This window comes from Hoplias malabaricus, chromosome 11, assembly GCF_029633855.1.
Source record: "Hoplias malabaricus isolate fHopMal1 chromosome 11, fHopMal1.hap1, whole genome shotgun sequence".
Classification (NCBI taxonomy): Eukaryota; Metazoa; Chordata; class Actinopteri; order Characiformes; family Erythrinidae; genus Hoplias; species Hoplias malabaricus.
The window spans coordinates 14,552,797-14,575,316 of NC_089810.1; the positions used below are offsets into that span (position 1 = coordinate 14,552,797).

General features: G+C 38.7%; 1 protein-coding gene across 2 annotated transcripts in view; it reads left to right on the top strand.

Moving 5' to 3' along the window:
• Positions 1-22,448, top strand: part of LOC136709731 (heterogeneous nuclear ribonucleoprotein C-like) — a 77,570-nt gene extending 55,122 nt beyond the window's left edge. The window contains exons 3-8 of one of the 2 annotated variants that reach the window (XM_066685180.1): positions 4,389-4,439; positions 11,876-12,033; positions 13,193-13,306; positions 15,878-16,035; positions 18,451-18,500; positions 18,960-22,448. In XM_066685180.1, coding sequence (XP_066541277.1) covers positions 4,389-4,439; positions 11,876-12,033; positions 13,193-13,306; positions 15,878-16,035; positions 18,451-18,486 — 517 coding nt within the window. In that variant the 3' untranslated portion in view covers positions 18,487-18,500; positions 18,960-22,448. The remainder of the gene's footprint in view (positions 1-4,388; positions 4,440-11,875; positions 12,034-13,192; positions 13,307-15,877; positions 16,036-18,450; positions 18,501-18,959) is intronic. The other variant, XM_066685181.1, reaches the window with a different exon arrangement.
• Positions 22,449-22,520: the final 72 nt, after the last annotated feature.

A 22,520-nucleotide genomic window follows, 5' to 3' on the forward strand; every position in this document is an offset into this window, starting at 1 on the left:
ACGTGTCCTCTTTTTCACCATCTCAGATTAGGTCACCCTATGAACATTTGACTTGAGAACATGTGCCTGACTAAAAAGTTGCTACCCACCTCTATGAAGGACTGCCAAGTTGTGTTTGTACATGTGTATTATACCACATGCCTGTAATATTCACAGGTGTTTATAGTTTATTTTTTAAATATTCTTAATAAAATATGTAGCTCAAGACCCTCATGTCTCACATTTAACATTGTAAGACATCAAAACATTGAACACTTACTGGGAATTTTCCACTATCTGTGCAGAGACAAAATAATCATGTCTTTTTCCAGCTGGCCTGAGCCTATGAATAGCAAATTCCCTCTTGAGCTGGAAACATTTGTAACACACACACACACACACACACACCATTTCCTTTATAACTGCTCAAATATAATATTGAATTCTGATTAACTGAAGATGTTCCATTAATTGATGCTTTCATGTCTGAATCATTTTCCCTGTGTGTGTGTGTGTGTGTGTGTGTGTGTGTGTGTGTGTGTGTGTGTGTGTGTGTGTGTGTGTGTGTGTGTGTAAGAGAGAGAGAGAGAGAGAGAGAGAGTGAGAGAGAGAGATCTTCAGCAGTACTGGGAATAGCCTTAGAGAATGAACATTTGCTTTGAGTGTGTAATAATTCTCACTGATGAAATCTTTGCTTCTTTCCCTCTGACTAAGGGCCTGATTTATGAAGGCCAGCTAAGTATTGCACTTCTGATTCAGGTTCTATGTCTTTTGAATGATGATGTGTCCACAGAGGAGTCAACAAGAGCAAGACTTGTTTGTGTTCAGTGGTTTTTTGTTTTTGTTTATTTTGTTTTGTTTTTTTACTAGGTTTTCGTTTTGTGACGAAAAGAGGACTTTGTGCCATAATTTTAACATTATTCTCACTGGACGAAAATGCAAGCATGAATTTATGCATAATGCTGTGTTTACTCCCTTGTTAGCTGTTGGTGGTGACAAATATTACTTACTATTAAACAATGAAATATTAAATAAATATATAAAATAGAAATGCCATATCTGTATGTGCTGGTAGCATTCTGTGATTGGACTTCTAGGTAAAAGGGTAAAATGGACTGAAAAAAGGGCAATGACTGAAATATGGGAGAAAATCTGTAAGGGCAGCAGCTTAAGTGGGGAAATAGGACAATCTCCATCCTATAGCACTCGCACAAAGCTAAAACCCATTAGGCTCACTTATTCATAATCATGCAGTTTGTTCGTAATATGCTCCTACTTCAAGATTTACTGGCATTGCTGTGGAAAACCCAGTTTTAATGTTTTCAAACAACACAGTCCCTAAGGCAGTTTTTAGACAAATTCAGCATCTATTTTTTCCTGGGCATTATAGACTGCAACCAGCAGAATTAGTAACTGACAGGTTAATAATTAGGTGCTGGTTTCATAAATACAGATTAAGCTTAGCCAAAGCACCATTCAAAGTTTATTCATTTGTCTCATTTCAGGGGAATAATATATACCCCAGTGAATATATGTTATATTAGACATGTGCAATGGAAGGTGAAAATGCATGCATTTGGCTATCCAGTGGGGTGTAGCCCATTTGCCATTGTATTTTGGTATATTTTCTTTTTTCCTAATAGGCAAAGCTTTATCAACATTTTAAACTAGAATTAAACATGTTAGGTGAAATTAAATGATGTGTCTCTTATACTTTAGAAGTTACACACCATCCTTTATTTATCTTCTCTTCAATGATACATGGAATAATGTTAGCTAGCCTACAGTTAATGAAGCCAGCCCTACTCTTTGTTTTTCATAACATTACTCAATTGTTTAAAGGTGTGACAGGTCTGCACTATTTCAGCACTAGCAAATAAAACTAGAAATATAAATGCTGATATTGAAAACATAGTATTTCATTGGCAGTAAATGCTGGTGCTGCAGAAATGATGCCAGTCCTTGGAAAGTGTAAAATTTGACTCATGTATGCTTGTTTGACTGAGCTCAGTCATTCACCAACTTTAGCTTTCTACTCTGCCACATGACAGCACAGATGCCTGGCTGCCTGCTAGTTTGCATAGCAATGATGAACAGAGGGCAGCTGCCATACTTGGTCCTTTTCATTTATACATGATTTACTATGTTACATTATGGTACACTCACACTGCAGTGAGGTTGAGCAGAATTCAGGTTCAGTCTATCTGCATAAAAACTAGGTAAAGTCCCATTATACTAAAATAATAATATTTCAGAAAACAGTTTATTTAATCTTGTGATTATTTGCATAGTTTGTTTATAAATATTTTACCCATTATTTAGGTATCCCTAGGTAGCTAGCCTTCAAATAATGCACTCATATCATGATAGTTTCTAGCATTGTTAAATATAAGAGAATATAAAACCCAGGACCTAATATCATTAAAAGAATCAGAGTGCTCCCGAAAAAATCTAAAATTTAAAAATCTAAAATCAAAAAATTGTACCTTATTTTTTAAATGTTTGTTTTTTTTTGCTTGTGCTTACAGACACTCACCCAAATACTGCAAATTTACTTTTAATTACTTACTACATCTACTGTATGTGTGGAGGAGAGAAACAGAGTAGGTACAACCCCAATTTCAATGAAGTTGGGACGCTGTGTAAAACATAAATAATCCTTTTCAACCTATATTCAATTGAATACACTACAAAGACAAGATATTTAATATTCAAACAGATAATCTTTATAGTTATTCACTCATTTTGAGGCCTGCAACACGTTCCAAAAGAGTTGGGACAGGGGCAACAAAAGACTGGGAAAGTTGAGGAACGCTCAAAAAACACCTGTTTGGAACATTACATAGTGCATTACATGATTAATTGGAAACAGGTGAGTGACATGATTGGGTATAAAGAGAGCATCTCCAAAGGGCTCAGTCATTCACAAGCAAGGATGGGGCGAGGTTCACTACTTTGTGAACAATTGTGTCCAACAGTTTAAGAAAAACATTTCTCAACATACAGTTTCATCATCTACAGTCCATAATGTCATCAGAAGATTCAGAGCATTTGGAGAAATCTTTGCAAGTAAGTGGCCAGGCCGAAAATCAACACTGGATGCCAGTGACCTTCGATCCCTCAGGCAGCACTGCAGTAAAAACTGACGTCATTCTGTAACGGGTATTACCACATGGGCTCAGGAACACTTTAGAAAACCACTGTCAGTGAACACAGTTCGTTGCTCCATCTACAAGTGCAAGTTAAACCTCAACCATGCAAAGTGAAAGCCATATATCAACAACACCCAGAAATGCCACCGGCTTCTCTGGGCCCGAGCTCATCTGAGATGGACTGACACAAAGTGGAAAAGTGTCCTGTGGTCTGACGAGTCCACATTTCAAATTGTTTGTTGAAGTCATGGACAGCGTGTCCTCCGAGCCAAAGAGGAAAAGGACTGTCCAGATTGTTGTCAGGGCAAAGTTCAAAAGCCAGCATTTGATGGTATGGGGGTGTGTTAGTGTCCATGGCATGGGTAACTTGCACATCTGTGAAGGCACCATTAATGCTGAAAGGTACATAGAGGTTTTGGAGCAACATATGCTGCCATCCAAGCAACATCTTTTTCAGGGATGTCCCTGCTTATTTCAGCAAGACTACAGCATGCTTCATAGTAGCTGCAGTCCAGACCTGTTTCCCATTGATAATGTGTGGCGCATTATGAAGTGCAATATACAACAATGGAGACCCTGGGCTGTTGAGCAACTGAAGTTGTACATCAAGCAAGAATGGGAAAGAATTCTACATACAAAGCTTCAACAATTAGTGTCTTCTGTTTCCAAACGCTTATTGAGTGTTGTTAAAAGGAAAGGTGATGTAACACAGTGGTAAACATGCCCTTGTCCCACTTCTTTTTGAACGTGTTGCAGGCCTCAAATTCAAAATGAGTGAATATTTGCAAAATAACAATGAAGTTTATCCGTTTGAACATTAAAAATCTTATCTTTGTAGTGTATTCTGTTTTCATTTATGTTTTACACAACGTCCCAACCTTATTGGAATTGGGGTTTTAGGTGGAGAAAGAGAGTTAAAGAGATGCAATCAGAAAGACAAGGGGGGGGGATATATACATAGTCTTGTTTCTACACAGTATCCAGCAGCAATTCAGTGTCTGATCCATTCATATCAACTCAACACACTTACATATTACCATCACATCAGTGTCTCTGCAGTACTGAAATTGATATGCCACCCAAATGAGAGAGAAAGAGAGAGAGAGAGAGTCTTTGGTGTGAGATGGCTCTGTCAGTTGTGAATGAATGTGTTGACGGACAGAGTTGTAGGCTTATGTGTCTGTCAGCTGAGATGACAGCTGCTTTGTCCTTTTCACTCATTCTCTTTCTCTGCTCTCTGTCCTTCTCTATGTGCAGATCAGAGCATGAGCTGGACTATGACTGCTATCAGGAGGATCTTTATGACAGGTAATGTCATCTTTGTCCACTGCTCACAGCTGGGTGTCTGTCAGACAGGACATGAGACTCACATCCCCCAGTCTCTTGGCCCCTGTCTTTGCTCCACTCTCACCGCACCCATGCACTCAAGCCCCTGTAGAACCTCTGTTGGCCCTTGTTTGGCCCCTAAGAGTCTGCCCTTGTTTTTATGTGTCACTGCTAGTACTCAGTTGTTCTGGGTGACTGAACACTGTTGTCCTTCACATTTATCTTTTCATCTAACTTTAAAGGAGCTGCATGTAAGAACTTTGTGTTAAAATTTCATGTAATGATGAAATGAAGTGAATGATGAAATGAAATGGGGCGGTGGGTAAGAGTTCACATCAGAAACCAGACGCTTGTGAGACTGCAGAGTGTGATGTCTGTGGCTTTCCATTCACTTTTCAGTCATCAGTGAGGGTTTTAAAGAAATAATCTGCCTACATATCATTGCTGTCCAAAGAAAACCATGTATTTGCATTTTTGCGCTCTGTAAAAGAGATGCAATGCTACAAAATGACTTGAAATAAAATGTCTGGTGCCTGAAATTCTTTTGGAACAGGGACAGTAAAACAAATGATGAGGACACTTTCTGACATATTGTTATCATCTCAAAATAATTACATTATATCAGAAACTGTACAAGCAACTGTAATATATACCCTCAAGTCTGAAAGCAGCCCTTATAATTAGTGTATTTAGCTTTGTTAGAATGCATCCATTGTTAACACAAATCTTCACTCACAGATTGCACAGATACTGGGACACTGTAAACTGGCTGCACATGAGCCTTTAATATGTTTTCACCAGAGAGATGACACACCATCCAAATACATTTTGTGATCCTGTTCAAAAACTTTAGACATACAGTGTGTATTTGACATTGTTAACTAGCTCAACATAGCTATTTTAGGTCAGTAGCTCCAATGTAAATCTAAAGGAAAAATGACTTTTGGAGTAAATGTACCCATCGTATTTCTTAAAATATAAAGCACATCTGAGAAAGGATCTATTATCTATATTTCTGTAAATATAATGCATCATTACAAGGTGTCACCCCCACTAATTGTTTCAGGACAGAGAAAATTATATAAAAATAAAAATAATTGTCCTTAATGATGTTCCAGCTGCATAAGTTCCAGTTGGTGTAGCCCAGGAGAGGCATCACTGGTAGACTGGACCATATCGGTGCATACTTATTCATAATTGATTGATATCAGTGTATTAATTGTATTAAGTGTATTAACTTTAAATCGAAATCTTAAAAATAGGTAAAGCCCTTTACCTATCAGATGCCCTGTATAAATGTTCTGCTTTCTGAGTTATTCCCATGTAAATAGGATGCTCCCTTTTAAAAGTCAGGCACTGTTAGATCCCATTATTAGTCTGCCTTTAGAAGTGTGCAGCTGAATTGAGAGTTTTATCAGTGGTGCTCTGCTTTCATACAAAGATGAGCAGCAGCATGAGAGCTGCTGACGAAGCAGGCTCTGAATGTGGGAAAAGGGAAAGACCTGAACTCTGTATGCCGACATTATTTAGAGTGAGATAAATGACTTAGGTCTGCACTGTGTTTTGGGTCTGTGCGAATGTCATATTATGCAAATAGGCAAAAGTGCAATTCAAGTGCATATTTGCTTTTGCTCTGTATTTATACATGTGAATGTGTGTGTTTGTGTTTGTACCTTTCTGTGTGTGCGTGTGTGTGTATGTGTGGGTGTGTTGTTCATTCGTACTCATAATTGCTCTGGGAGCTAACTGCTTCCCTCATGCAGCGTGAAGGGGACACAGGTCATTCATAAACCAGAAAGTCAGCACATTTAAATTTGACTTGTAGGGAAATGCAGGCCTTGTAGGGAAGTGCATCCACAAACACACTCAAACAAACATGTACACACACACAAACAAACCATGATTACTTGGTAGACAATCTATTTCCCAACACATGCACCAACGCATACCAACTGTCAGTCATTGAAGGACAGCAATGTAATTATTTACTGCCTGATTAGTAAATACTGCCTGATGTAATAAATGCCAGAATATTACAATATTGAATGGTGAAATATTTTAATGTTCATCTGAGAATAAAACTGACATGTTTGTTAATATACTTGATAATATATAGCATTAATCACATATTTGATAGGTGGTAGGTAGGTGTCACAGTTACACAGCTCCAGGGACCTGGAGGTTGTGGGTTCGATTCCTGCTTCGAGTGACTGTCTGTGAGGAGTTGGTGTGTTCTCCCCGTGTCCGCGTGGGTTTCCTCCGGGTGCTCCGGTTTCCTCCCACAGTCCAAAAACACACGTTGGTAGGTGGATTGGCAACTCAAAAGTGTCCGTAGGTGTGAATGTGTGAGTTGCCCCTTGAAGGACTGGCACCCCCTCCAGTTCCCGCCTTGCGCCCAATGATTCCAGGTAGGCTCTGGACCCACCGCAACCCTGAATTGGATAAGCAGTTACAGATAATGAATGAATGAATGAATGAATATTTGTTATTTATCAACATTAAACATTAATGAAAACATTGGTTTGAGTTTACATTTATTCCTTCATTATCTGTAACCCCTTATCCAATTCAGGGTCGTGGTAGGTCCAGAGCCTGCCTGGAATCATTGGGCGCAAGGTGGGAATACACCCTGTAGGGGGCGCCAGTCCTTCACAGGACAACACAGACACACACACACATTCACGGACACTTTTGAGTCACCAATCCACCTACGTGTGTTTTTGGACTGTGGGAGGACACCGGAGCACCCGGAGGAAACCCACGCGGACATGGGGAGAACACATCAACTCCTCACAGACAGTCACCCGGAGCGGGAATCGAACCCACAACCTCCAGGTCCCTGGAGCTGTGTGACTGCGACACTACCTGCTGCGCCACCGTGCCGCCCCAGTTTACGTTTAATAATACTATATTAAAATTAAAGCATATTTTCCTTATATAATAATAATTTTGTTATGACAGTGATGATAATATATTACCCTAAATATATTACAATATATAGGGCACAACAGAATCATTGCCCATAGTATTTTAATGTTTAACTTATTGATTTAATGCTTTACTCTTATGTATATTACATACACATATTAGAATGAAGTAAATCATCTCTATTTCTTATATTTATGAAGTGTTTTGAAGAGTCAGGATTTGGGCTGTGTAAAGAGTGTCCTCTGTCAGTGCCAGCCCTTAGCAGGACTGTCCTGAGGCCTTGATTGATGGTGCCCTTTACTGCCATCTCACAGAGATGCTCACTGACAAAGTGGAAGTGTGTGTGTGGTTTGTATATGTGAAGTGTCAGAATTGCAACAGACATATACACATCTCCTGTGACAGACTGTGGACAGTTTGTAGACATCATAACTCTGTACTTCAGTAGACCAGTAGATCAGATTATGGGAGTGAGTTTGGAGTTGGAATTGAGGATCTGGCCATCATGCAAAGACACACAAATAGGCAGTCTGTGTGTGTGTGTGTGTGTGTGTGTGTGTGTGTGCCTGTTTGTGCGTGTGTATGGGAGTGTGTGTATGTGTGTGTGCATGTGTGCACACGTGTGTGAAAAGAAAGATGGAGGAAAGGCAAGGCATTTATGAAAAAAGAAAGATAGAAAATGTCATGTAGGTAAAAGAAAAGAAGGCAGCAGAGGAAAGAAGGAGAGCAGAAAGAATTAGTAGAGAAGTAGATAAAAAGTATCAGAGAGGGAGAGAGAGAGAGCGAGAGAGAGAGAGGCTGACAGTATGAAAAACGAGTCCGTCACTCTGGAGGCCTGTGCCGCATGAGAAGCTAATTCAGCTGCTCCACACTGATGGGCGATAAGCGCCTGACTGCTTCTATCCCCACTCCCTCCCTTCTCGTTCTCCCACTCTCTTTCTCTATGTCTTCCTCTCTCTCTGTCCTACACCAGTCTCTCTCTGTCTCTCTGAACTTATCTCCTTTGTCTGTTTCCCTTCCTTTTTCCTGTCTTTCTTTTCCTCACTTTCCTGCTTTTTAAATCTCTATACCTCTCTTCATATAAACACTTTGTTGCTGCTACCAGCCTTTGCCTTCACTGTCATCTTGAGGAGAAAACCACAGGTATAATGTGTGTGTGTGTGTGTGTGTGTGTGTGTGTGTGTGTATAAGAGAGAGAGAGAGAGAAAGAGAAACACTCTCATTGTCTCAGTCAGGGATTGCTTTCTTTCCAGCTGCACATCAAAGCGCTTGTGCTCACTTTACTTTACATAATAAAAGACTTTACCTCCTAAAGAGAGTGTAAGAATCTAAAGCCTCGCACAGTGAGAGAGGTATTACTACGCAGCTGTGGTGGTGGCCTGCAGATATATTTCAGCATGTATTCATGTCCCGGTGCAGAACACCACCCCCCCTCAACACACACACACATACTTATATACATACACACACACACACACACACACACACACACTCCTTCTCTGTATCTGTATCTCTCTCTGTCTCTATCTCTCTCTCTCTTCTCTATAAGCTGTTAATTTGGGGAGCCTTCTGCATGAGCAAGTACAGGGCTGGAGATTTAGATTTTATTTAAGAGAAGAGGCTTTTCCTCAGCTTTATCCAGGGTTTGAGTGGCACCCACTGCAATTACCTACACCTACACCAAAATCACAAACATGGCTGCCACCTCCCCACACCAATTAACTGCAGTCACTTCAAAGCTTGTTTAATAAAAAGCCAAAGCCTCTAGCAATCTGCTCGAACCCAGCGTTAGGGCTCCAGTTTTTTTTTTTAAGCAGGAATAGTGTAAAGGCTTCAGAGGTTGACACTGGACAACTAAATAAACAGCCACCCAATTGCAAATGAACTCTCAGCACTCAGAACAGCAGCTGCCAAAGGAAAGCTGTGTAATTGTTTACTCTGTCTTATCTGCTCAGTTGTGGATTAGGAGCTTAAAGGCTTTCTCTCATCTTAATCCTGTCTTCTTGATACACTCGTAATCAACGCACCATTTCAGCTGCCACTTAACAATAAGACACGGTCTGACCTGGTCACTGAGGCTTAACTGTACAACCCTTAAAATAACTGTAAAAGAAATCTACTAACTCTACTCACTCCTTTTAACATTCCTTGATTGTAAACAGTTAATCAAAAAAAAAAAATTACTGAGTAGTTTGACACTTAAGTTTCTGTTGTAATCAATCAATCAACCAAATCGTTTTTGGTGTCCAAAGGTTGCATCATAAATTTTGCCATGGTGTAATGTAGCTAAAAAGTAAATGAAGTTAATAACCCCTTAATTAGCTGCATACTTACATAACCCCACTTGTTAAAATGACATTCCAGGATAAAACTAGAGTTGACTTTTGATTGTCCTGTTGTGTAGTATTCTTTAGTGCAGTGATACATATGGTAAATAATATATCCTATCATAAGTTCCACCAGTAGGCCTTGCAGAGTCACAGGTATCACTTGCATTTGCTTGAACTTTTCCAAATATGTAATAATGACTTCTGGCAACTGATGTTATTTTGTCACGTCTTTTTACTTCACGCTTCCATGATTTTCTGATCTGATCAAAGTTGGAGAAAGCCATGTTTAATGTGCCTCCCCAGACTCCTCTCTGCCTTCTCTCTCATTTTCCCCCTCTCTCTTTTCTCCTCTGATTTATCATGGCTGGTATCTGTATCTTGTGTGACACATGCTCCTAAACTCTTCTGTCAGCTTCTGCAGTGCTTTGCCACAGAGCTTTTGATTGGCTCTGACAGTACCAATTTGATTTTTGTGGGAGATAAGACCAGCTTACCACTGCTCATAAGAAGGAGAAAATGTCTTGAGAGGCTGCAAGGAGACGGAAAAGATCTTAGAGGGGGCTGGTGGAGAAATGTAGGGTTTTAAATCATAGAATAGAATAAAAAATAAAGTAGTGTTAGTGCTGAACAGTATTATTTTTTCCACCTATTCAATTCAAAATGTATTTGTATATTGATTTCCAGCGCATCCGCTTTCACAAAGCAACCTTACAGAAATGCAGGTACAGACCCCTAGTGAGAAAGCCGAGGGCAAAATATCCCTCAGAGCAAAAAGAAGAAACCTTGAAAAACCAGACTCAGGGGAACTCATCCTTCCCTGCTCAACTTTAGATAGAAAAACAGTAAAACTAGTGAATATAATAGTGAATAAAGAGATGACTCATGATATACAGTAAAGAACAAACATAATAAAGAGTCAAAATATTATTCATCTTATTAAAGGGCAGGCTATCCAGGAAGCTGGTAACCATAGCATATCACAGAATCACAGATTTAGAATATATTTAGATATATGTTATTTAAGCTTGTTAATGAAGCATTTCTTGCTGAGAGCTGAGACACTATGCTAAAAGATATCAGTCTTGTTATAATATTTTCTGTTTTTTATGCACCAAATTACACCAAAGTGAGCCTTCCACAGAACTATATATGTAAATCAGATGTTTCCAAACAGAAGGTTTACTATAGAATTAGTTTTCTGTGTTTTATACTGTTTGCGGCATTAATTAATTTGTTCGTTCATTTCTTCATTCATTCATTTACACATTCATTCAGACCAACACAGTGAACCTCTCAACTAGCATGAATAAATAGCACTGTCCTCCTCCATCAATCCATGGCTGAAGTGCCCCTGAGCCAGGCACCCAACCTCCACACTGCTCCCTGCCACCCACTGTGTGTGTGTGTGTGTATGTGTGTGTGACTGTGTGTTTGTGTGTGCGTGTATGCATGCATTCTCACTGCCCCAGTTCACTAGTGTGTGTGCTACGAATGGCTGAATGACACACTTCATTGTACATTGTAATGCGACAAATAAGTATGCATTTTTAATGATTACAAACAAGCATTTACATTAAGAGGCACTTCTATTTTAAAATTGTTCTTTAAAGAATGATCCATCTAAATAACAGTTAATAATCAAATACAGTGTTGCTTTACCTTTAACAGAGTATACATTATACAATTTATAATATGTATTATGATACCCTGCATTACAAGTGAGTGCTGAATAACTATGAGCATAGCAGTGGCTGCAGTAGAGCTGGATTCCCTGGCTGTTTATGTGAGGTATGGAGAATGCTGGTAAATCTCCCAGCTCCCACGCCTGTCAGATGTGTCTCCACCTGGCTCTCCTTGCTTCTCATTGCACAAATGAATATACTGTGAGCAGAGCTGAAATGCACTGATAGTACGCGCACACAGGACATTATACACAATATTATGCAAACAGAATGCATTAGTGAACATAATTAGTAAAGTTTTCGTTGGTAACAGAGCCAAAGACGGTGAATCCTAGGATTTCTGGCAGTCTGAAATTGTACACGTTTTCCTTAACTTACATGTGCATTACTCTTATTGTTGAACACTATGTGGTTTAGCAGATGGTTTTCTGTATAAACTCTATGTGATGATAACTGTGATGTATACTGTGCTCCTCAGGGTGTATGACTATCAGCGTGTCCCCTCAGCAGCACCCCCACTGGCCCACAGTTCCAGTCTGACCAAGAGAGCCCGTTCCTCTTCCTCCAGGCAGAGACGCAGCCGAGAGAGCTCATCCTCCAAGAGCTCTAGACCCCACTCCTCCAGCAGAGCCAAGTGTAGGAAAATATACTCACCCACCCACACATGCATTTTGTATGTATGTATAGTCCTTTTCAATGCATGCATTTTCTCTAAAATAATAATTTCACTTGCAACTTCACTTTATATACATATAGATACACACACATATTTTTCTTGCATATCTATATATAGAAAGATAGGTAGATAGGAAATCCTTCCAATTAGTATAGTCTTCCCAGAAGAGTGGAGCCTGTTACTACAGCAAAAAAAAGGAGCAAACTGCATTTCAGGTTCCCTAACATCTGAAAAAAAAAAAACTATGAAAATCTGGTGTTTTGAAAATATGGTGTAAGCAGCACTGATACAGTGAGTGGTAGTAGTCCGATTTTGTTCCTTATTTTTATCAAATCCCATAGATTTCTGAGTTACATTTAGGCACATGAATTTGGCAGAGCAATCTGGGCTCATATGGGAAGAGACACCAGATGGCTTTTCATTAAAAGACTCTTCTCTGGAGCATCTTCTCGTGTAATAGAGGCAGCCCTATCAGAACACGCAGTTACACCAAATTAATAGAGCAGAACGAATAAGAAAGTGTTTAGAATGTTATTACCGGTTCTCACTGCCAGGTCACCTCAGAGCCTCGGGAACTCGGGGGTCAGAACGCTGGCTTTTTCAATTAAACTCTCTGTGACTCCATCTCTCTATCACAGTGTCTCTTCATTAATCTTTCTTGTTCTGTCTGTAATTGTGACTCTATCTTGGTAATTCTCCAAATAATTTCTCCCTGGATTATTAATCCATTCCTTTGTATTTTTGTTCTCTGTCTCTGACTCTGTGCTGTGGTAGTCTGAGGTGGTCAGACAGAATACTGAGAAGACAGCTGTGGACAAATGGCCTCCTCTGGACATCACTATAGACATGAGCTTAGGGATGGCACAGTACCTCAATGACAGAGACTGTGTAAAGAAGGGGGAAGGAACAAAAGAGACTTGCCAGAACTCTAGAGTTGTTTTGTGTGCAGATATTTGAAGAGTACAGATGAAGATATAAGAGCTTATCTCAACCCAGCCAATATTTTTTATAAAGTGCTGTTTTCAGAGATGTTTTATTGTCTTCTTTTACTTTTACTTTAACCTCTTGTATAATGTGTCTATTCCCTCTCTCTACTTCTTTCTATATGTTTCTGAGCAGTGAAAATGGAGGAGCTGCAAACTATAAAGCGTGAGCTGACAGTGATAAAGGTTCAGATCGATGGACTGTTAGACAGTCTGGACAGGATGGACAGACAAAGGCAGGAGCACACAGGTCAGTCTCCTAAAAATGCATGAGGCACTGTTTGATCACATGTTTTTATGAGCTTCAGTCTTTGTGCAATATATTGTAAATAATGTCTAAGAAATGAGGCACCATGGCACTACATGTAGTGGTGCTGTAACACAGCTCCAGTGTTATGGGGTTGTGGGTTCAAACCCTGCCCTCTGTGAGGAACTTGCTGTGTTTTTACTGTGTCTGCGTGGGTTTCCTCTGCATGCTCCATCTTTTTCACACAGCCCAATAATTCTGTGACCGTGTGATGCCCTGTGAAGGACTGGCACCCCATTCAGGGTGTGTTCCTGCCTTGAACCCAGTAGGTTCAATCACACTGTAACCCTGAACAGAATTAAATTATTTCAGAAAATGAATGAATGAATGATGTCTAAGATAAGATAAGATTAATTTGCATGGACTGTAGTTAGTCGAAGTGCCTAGTTTGAGCTGATGTTGCCCCCTAGTGGTAATCCATTCTCTCAGTTTGTCAAGGGACTCCTAAACGTCTAAACGAAATAGACTGAGCTCAAGTTTGTAAATAAAATAAATAAATAAATAAAACTTAGGACTATGGAAAGACAGCTAAGCCTTCTATTAATTTAAATCATTCTTAAGCTGCATTTAAGTAAACTGCTTTGGTGAATCATTGCTGTAATCACTGACCTGAAGCTGGCAGAGACATGCAAGTAGACACAAGTGCTTGATTGCAAACACAGATTAGTTTTTATGTGAAATGTATTCACTTCATGTTTATGTTAATAGTCATATGTCTATTCTATTTCACAGTCATTTAAATCTCTAGTCTTTTTTCAAGGCACAGTTTTCAGCATCTTTTTCAATTCCAGTCCAGGCCTCCTTTAATCAAAACTCTGCCAATGATGAGCAATCAATGTGTCTGAGTCAGTAGCAAGCTGACAAGAGCAGAGAGTTTTCTGAGTTAATTTGCTTTAGGTAAAGCAAAATGCGGATACATCTCTATGACTTGTTTTTCCACAATGTGGTGTTTCTTAGTAAATAAAAAGATTCTGTAGTAGATATTTTACCGGAACACTATATGAACGTTTATTTCTGTGAGTGCTGCCTAACCCTAGCTCTAATCATTATCTTTAGCTATTATCACTGTTACTACATTCAAATTCAAATTTTATAAATCAAAATTTCAGTTGGTTAATTGATTTACATTCAAAGCCATTGAAAAGTAAGTTATATAGATAGAGATTTTAAAGGCGATGTACACAGTTGTGGTCATAAAACACGTCCTCACCATTGGCTAGCTCTTGGGTCTTTTCACGTGCTCGAAACTAATCTAAGCAGATTATTAACACGTTTGTTGAATATTAGACTAAAACGTTTTTTTTTTAATTTATCAGAACCTTTGGGTAACATTAACCCAAGGTTGTGGGAATGTTCCCTGTTAGCTGTGTAATGCTCTATTCCTGCTCCATAGGTGGGTAATATAGACTTATTTTTGCTGTTTGAGATTACTTAAGGTGGAAATATCTCCAAATTCTATAGATGGCTAACTGCATGAAAGTAAACAAGCCAAAATTACAAAACGAAAAAACAAAACAAAACAACCTGAGTTACAAATGAGTTTCTGTGATCAAACAGTGAGTAAAACTTACAATCAAGCCAAGTAGAAGCAAGAGTCCTTTTGTTCTCAAAAATACTGTTCCACCTTAAAAGATGCAAAACTTCAGAACATCAACAAACCAGAGAGAACTGCAGATCCCCACAATCATAGATGGTCCCCTTAAGGAGAAAACCTACATAATGTCAGAAAACCTGACAAAATGACTACATAATGTACTAAAGCCAGTTTCTACTGTAAGTTTTATGTGATTTTTGCACAGTATGTAAGACTCCATTTTTGCTTTATACTGAGGCATTAAGTTATTACAAGCCATTCTGCAGTTCTTTGACTAATCTTTTACTATTATTTGCAAACCACATCTTACTCTTAACTAGGGTGACCAGATCTGAGATGCAGAAAAAGAGGACATGTCTCGGGGGTGGGAAGGGGGGGTTGGGATAAGCTCTCACCCCTCGCTCTAGGTACATGAGCTTTGCCTGACGTAAACAAGGACTATTGACGTGCAGACTGACCAATTAAATGTTTACAGAGAAGGTTATCGACCAATGACGGTAGCTCTACAGTCAGACCATGCAATCTGAAGATTTTAGGCTACTTCACCACGCCCCCTTCTCACTCAAGTGAACCAATCGGAGTAGGGGAGGACGGGACTAGTTTGTGAACGAAATGCTTCTCGAAATTCCATGTAGGTTCTAGAAAAACAAAATCCCGGACCTTTGTGACTTTCCGCCCGGACATTTTTTTTTAAGTCTAAAAAAGAGGACATGTCTGGGTAAAAGAGGACGTCTGGTCACCCTATCTTAACAAAATAGACCGCATGATGAGAATTTTATACTGCAATTAAGATAATAAAACAAATTATCATTTAGTTATACTGTACTGTATTATGAAGGCAATAATCCATGACAGCCAATATGTAGTTAAGTCTTACAGTTTGTTAGGCACAATTCAGTAAAAATCTCTGTTTCTTACAGGTTCACCCTTTTCTCATGGTGGAAGTTTGGGTGGGTCTCCATACCATCCGTCAGCCAGCAGTCGAGAGGGGTCTCCCAGAAGCCCAAGTCCTCGCCCCCGTCGGGCCCAGAGAGACAGTCCTGAGCTGGGGGAAGCCAGTGATGATGATTCACACATGGTAAACACTCAAACTTGCACATCTGTGAAGAGGTTTGATGCTCATCCAGCTGATAAAAACTCTGCAGGACACTGTAGCATGCACATTCTGCACTGTCTTTCTGTAGATAACCAAGCAGTAATAAGCAAAGCTTTCATCCCTCTTTACGCACCAGAGATTTATAAAGGAGCGTGTGTGTGTGTGTGTGTGTGTGTGTGTGTTTGTGTGTGGTGCTATGCGTCTTTTTAAACTGTGTCATTGTGCACAGTGTGTGTGAATGTGGGAGAAAAGAGATAAGCACAATACAGAACACTGCTGCATGGCAAATCAGTCTGACAGCTGATAAGTGCCTCTCAAATGTAAAACTATGTCTGGTTTCTGCAGACAAGCAACAACTACTCCCACAGACTTTCACCAATTCTCCATGTAAAATTGACAAAGCATGGAACCACACACACATATACACACACACGCACATGCATTTTACAGTCACTAAACATAATACCCCACCTCCATCTCACTCACACCCTGAGAAGAGCCCAATCAGATGCACAGAACAACAAATCTAATCACACTATCATTACTTTGTCACATCACTGCTTTATTATGAGACAGATTTGCTCATTTCAGCATAAAATTACACTAAGCTAAGGCATTTTTCATTCCACTCTTCGTTTCCACCTACTGTCCTAAAGCATACAACTTGTAACACACACACACACACACACACACACACACACACACACACACACACACGGGGTGGGTGGGGGGGTTGTCACTTATTGGGAAGGAAAGAAGATGAAAAGCATAAGAGTTTAGAGAAAGAGAGAGCGCAAGGAAAAAATGAGCCACTGCAGAAAGCACTCTCACTGTCAGATTTTTGCTGATATATATATATATATATATATATATATATATATATATATATGCACATATAAAAACAACTATTATCCCCCCAGAAAGCACATTACAATTATGTGTTATTACTTTGGAGGGTGTTCCCCACCCGAGGACAGTGACAAATTAAGTACTTTTAGCCCCCTTCTGTGCAATAGCATAGCACAATAGCAAGGCTTTCACCAAGGCTTTCCCCATGCTCTTCCTTACTTCCTTGACTATAAAACACTGCAGAACTGCACCATCAGCCCCCACGTAAACAATGCGATGATATGTGCCTTTAGTCCAAGGTACATATCATCGCCATACAGCAACTTCTGGATATTTCACGGGATTGATTAAATACGGACCTTTACTAAACGTAGCTTCTATCTGCAGTTGGACGGAAGTACGTGAGCGTATGAACATTTTAAAAGGATTTATAGTATATATTATATTACATTAAAGAGTATCAAGTGTATTTTTCAGAAACGTATATATTTATTGTTTATGTGCTGTTGTCATAGCATTTTTTTTCTGTTGCATGCAAATATATAAAATTAGTGTGACCTTTCTTACATACAGAATAACTATCACTTGCAAATAAAACAACAATTTCTATTGCAATATTACTACTACTACTACTACTACTACTACTACTAATAATAATAATAATAATAATAATTTACTTTCCATAATTTTACATGATCTGGACATTTCTATTATATAAAAAACCATATCTCCAAGTATGTATATTGCATGCCCAACCTAGCAACAGTTGCTATGGAAAGAACACAACAAAACACTTTCAAAACATTCAACAGTGAAAGTAGCTCATCAAGAGAGTAACGCTCCACAGGTATACATTGACAACGTAGCACACAGTGTGCTAGAGTAGCCAAATACACACACAGCTTCTAAAATATCAAGAAATAAAAATCACAGGCTTGGGTCTATGGTCTTATGTGCTCTCAGTTCTGACATAAAAATAATGGAGAGCAATCTGTTCAGGGGGTCCAGTGGGTCTGGTTGTTGCACTTTGTTTTTAAGCTTGTTACGTGCTTTGAGGTAAAGAAACGGGGCATGTCACCACCTCTGGAAAAGAACATTGGCTTGGTTCAGCAGTTTGATAAACCAGTTTGTTATTGAGGCTACATTTCTCACTTTCTCTGCCTAAGAGTTCTTCCCACAAGCTGTTGTTTTCCCATGTGCTTTCATTGTTCCATAACTGATGAGAGTTCCCTCACTCTTAGTGAGAGCCCATATGTTAGATGAGAGCATCTCAGCAAGAGCCCACTGGTCTCTCTCTGTCATCTCAGTGTGCTTCCATTCCCACCCATTAGCCAGTGCTGCTGGGAAATCAGCAGCTCATCTCTGCAGCCCTACCAGCTGAAATGAGCTCCAGCACACTGACTCATATGTCATTAATTCTAAGCTAGAAGCTCCAGGTTGCCCACAGAGCTCTCCCCGTAATGGCCATGAACATACTGTAGCTACATGTTGGAGCTCTGGAAGCTCTGGAAAGTATAATGAGAGTCTCAGTCTTTCTCTCTGTTTCAGATGAATCACAACTCTGACTTGGAGGATGAAATGTAATCAGAACTGCTCAGGTAGAGAACATACAACAAACATGCACATACATGCACACACACACAGGTTTGTGGTATCTGCTGTCTTGATTATCACCTATATCATTATATCAGTTTGTATTTGTAAGTTAACAATGAACAAATAAACAGTGATTAAATGTATACAATACTTATTAACATCATGTGGTCAGACATGTGTGGACTCATTCAATATTTGCTCTGAAATTGAGGGTATTATTGCCCCCCCCCCCCCACACACACACACACACACACGACCTTTGCTTTTATTGCATTTAGCCACATGTTGGATGATTGTATTTCTGGATCATAAATTCCACTCCACCTCATCCCAACTTTTTTTTTTACTGGATCTTCATCACACTTAAGAACATAGTTCTGCTTTGTTATTGTTCCCATAAGGATATTAATGGTATCTGGTTGTGTGCATGATAGAATTATAATAGCCATTTTCTTCTCTAGACTGGAAGGCTTCCTGATGTAGCAAGGTGAAAGAGTGCCCAACACAGAAGAAGAGCACACAGCAAATCTCCAGCCAACAATTACCATGAAGTCCCTGTTATTTGTTCCTCATAGTATCTCTAGGTATACCATTGGCCCACGTTATATCAACGCCTAAATGCAGTATTACTGACCTGCTGGAATCTCCATATTGTTATTTTTGTTGAGCTGCTATCATGTGAATTTGAGTACTTTATTATGTTTTCTGCACGTAATTGGAACCATGTTAGAAGGTCCTTAGACATTTCAGAATATTTACAATTGCATTTATGGAATTTGCAAATTCTCTTATCCATGAGACAAATACAGGCTAATATGACATAAATTTTGTTCAAGGACTTCTAAGAATGGTATATGTTCTCACTCTTGGAATCAAACCCTCTCTGCCGTATGGCGAGGGTAGTGTTTCCACTACATTATCAAATCCTTAATTAGTCCAATAATTTCACCCCACATAACCCCTCATTCAGTAGCTGTACCCATTATTTATGATGCTTAAGTTTTAATGGTATCAAAATATGCATTAATATATTGAAGGGTCAAAAATACATTCAGAAAAGTTTTATAATTGTCAGAACTAAACCTCATCTTAAAGCAGTGGTTCTCAAACTGTAAGAACCGTAGCACTTGTGGTATGTGAAGCAGGAAAAGGTGGTATGTCACATGACTTTGAAAGATTTGTCACTTAATTAAGGAATTTATTAATAAATGAAAATCTGAAGTTTTCATGTGCAAATTACATAATGCAATTCTTTACATCTGCAAAGAAAGAGTAAGGGAGACAGTATTCCTCCCAACTTTTTCCAGGGAGGGAACACGATCCCACAGTATTTTACAGGATCCATAAAAAAAAGCCCAGACATGAGCCATTTGGACTTCATTAGAAAAAGGCAAAGCGGAAACAAGCTGAAACCCAGCCCAGAAAGACTAAATCCAGAGGCAAAAATAGAGAAACAAAAGGTTATAATTCTATATATGTGAAAACAAAATAGAAGATACTTCTTATCCTATAGGCTGTTAAAGTAATAACTTATATTAAATTGACCCCTCCTATTTATTTATTTCAAAATGCTTGTTTCCCATAAATTTTATATGTTTTAATAAACGTTGTTTAAATGTTGTGATTAAACATTCATTTTAAGCCTGTTATTTGTATTCTCTATATTATTTTTAGCAATTATTTTAGAATAATTTTGTGTAAAGCATGCAAATTTCAAGCAAAAGGGAAAAAAAGCAACAAAAACATGCAAAAATTCAAGCAAGACTTTACCTTATGACCCCCACCTGCCCCAGGAACAGAGGAAGATTTAGGATTGGACATGAGATAAGACTCCTGGGTGGTACTTGGAGGTTTTGGTTTAATAATGGGTGGTACTTGGTCTAAACTGTTTGACAACCACTGCCTTAAATCTATATTTACAGACTATAAGATTGTTTTAAAGTAATTTTAGACTATTTCAATTTGTCCATTTGTAATAAAATTTTCACACAATGTAAAGAGCAGTGGGGGATGATGGGTTGGGGATTTTCAAATGATTCACAAGTAATAAAATTTACACAACATTTTTTTTCCAGACAATTACTTATATTTAATCCAAAAGGCAAGAGAACTGAATTTCATAACTGAAATATTGTTGTAGGCATTACTTTTCTCTTTGATAAGGAGCAGTAATGTCACTGGCCTATTAGATGTGAATAGGAAATAATATGATCGTGGAATGATTCCAATATATTTGCTGCCATAATGCACTGAATGAGAGCCACAAGTAGATGATATTGATTTTTCTAATCTGTAAGACATCCTCTGAAGACCTACAAAACCCATTTCCACAACAGTTGGGAAATATTGTAAAATGCAGTTAAAATATTTCCAGTGTTTTAAATGACCTTGATTGTGTTTTGCAAATTAAAACAAACTTAGAATTTGACGCCTGGAACACTCCAAATAGCTTGGTATGGGCAACAAACAGGACACTGCTATGTACAGGGAGAATTTTAAGAAATGCAACCTGAAGCCCTATTAAGCAAGGAAAAAGCCATACATCAGTTCTATACAGAAACACTAATGGGTTTTATGGGCACAAGCTCATCTCAAATTTTCCAAACAACAGTAGCTTGTTTTCATGGCCTTCATGTTCACTGTGCTAATGATGAAAGGGACCATCCAGACTGTTATCAGGGATGCAAAAGCCAGCACCTCTCATTATATCAAGGGTTCATCAGTAAATATTGCATAGGTGACCTGCATAGGTGAGACGTTTCCTTTAATGTCAAGGCTACTGTACATGTGGTAATAGACAGAGAGAGTATGTGCTTGACTGGCCTGCCTGCAGTTCAGATGTGTCTCCTGTGGCACACCATGAAGAGAAGAATCAGACAATAATGACCACAGGCTGTTTAGCCTTTCCTCTTTCCCTTTAAAAATTAGTACGCTCAGTTCCCACATGCATCGCGACCCTGAAATGGAAAAGCGGAAAAGAAGATGATGATGATGATGATGAGTTCCCACATGATGAAACAATGTATTTAAATGGAAAGGTAATGGAACGCTGTGGTAAACGTCTCTGTCCCATCTTTTTCATTAGAGTGTGTTGCAGTTGTCAAATTATAAATCTTATGTACAGAATAAAATCCTGTAGTACAATAAAATCATTTTCTGTGTACATTTATCACTTAAATCACTCTTCAGAAGAATTAACAAATTACTTTTTAATTACATTTTATAAACTGTTCAATTTTTTTCTGTAAATGGGTTTTGTATTTGCTAACACTGGAGTTATTGCCATGCCCCTAATCCTTTTTTTTTTTTTTTTTTTGGGGGGGGGGGGGGGTCCTTTTTTAGGCCTTTTTCAGTAAACCGTTTCTTTATGAACTACTAATCATGAAAGTGTGATTCTACTCAAAGTAGCATGACTTCCCCCTGCTCTCACAATTGCCACTGTTAATAATCTCAGCCAATTAATCTGTATTCAACTTTAAAACGCACAAAAATACTAAGAAATATCAGGGCTGAAAAGCTCTTTGTGCTTCACTGTGAACAGTTGAGATTTTGTGTTTTACAATTTACAATATATTGTTTCCTGCTTACCTTCAGCAGCAACACCACTCCCAACAGACTGGTTTTAAATTCTTAACAGAAAAAATATACCTCTGAATGAGACAATAATAATGGATCCTCTTCTTCTGTTTGTGTGGCACTTCAGCCTGAAAGAACGATCTGAGTCAATGTGTAATATTGTGTAATATTGTAAAAGTTTGTTTTATGTGTTTCTGGCTGTCTGATTTTCTCTCACAGTTTGATTATTTGATTTTTATTTTTGAAAAAGCAGAAATAATAAAAAATGATCTAAGACTGTTTTATTAGAATTCTAGTGCTGTTTGTTAGAAAACTGAATGGTTTCTTGTTTTTTTCTTCTTCTTTGGTATTGACATGAAGCTGAGTGGAGATCAATCAACATTGTCACAGTAGTAAAGGTATTTTCATATTGATTAAAATGCTCTGGGTGTGCTGTCTTTATGTTT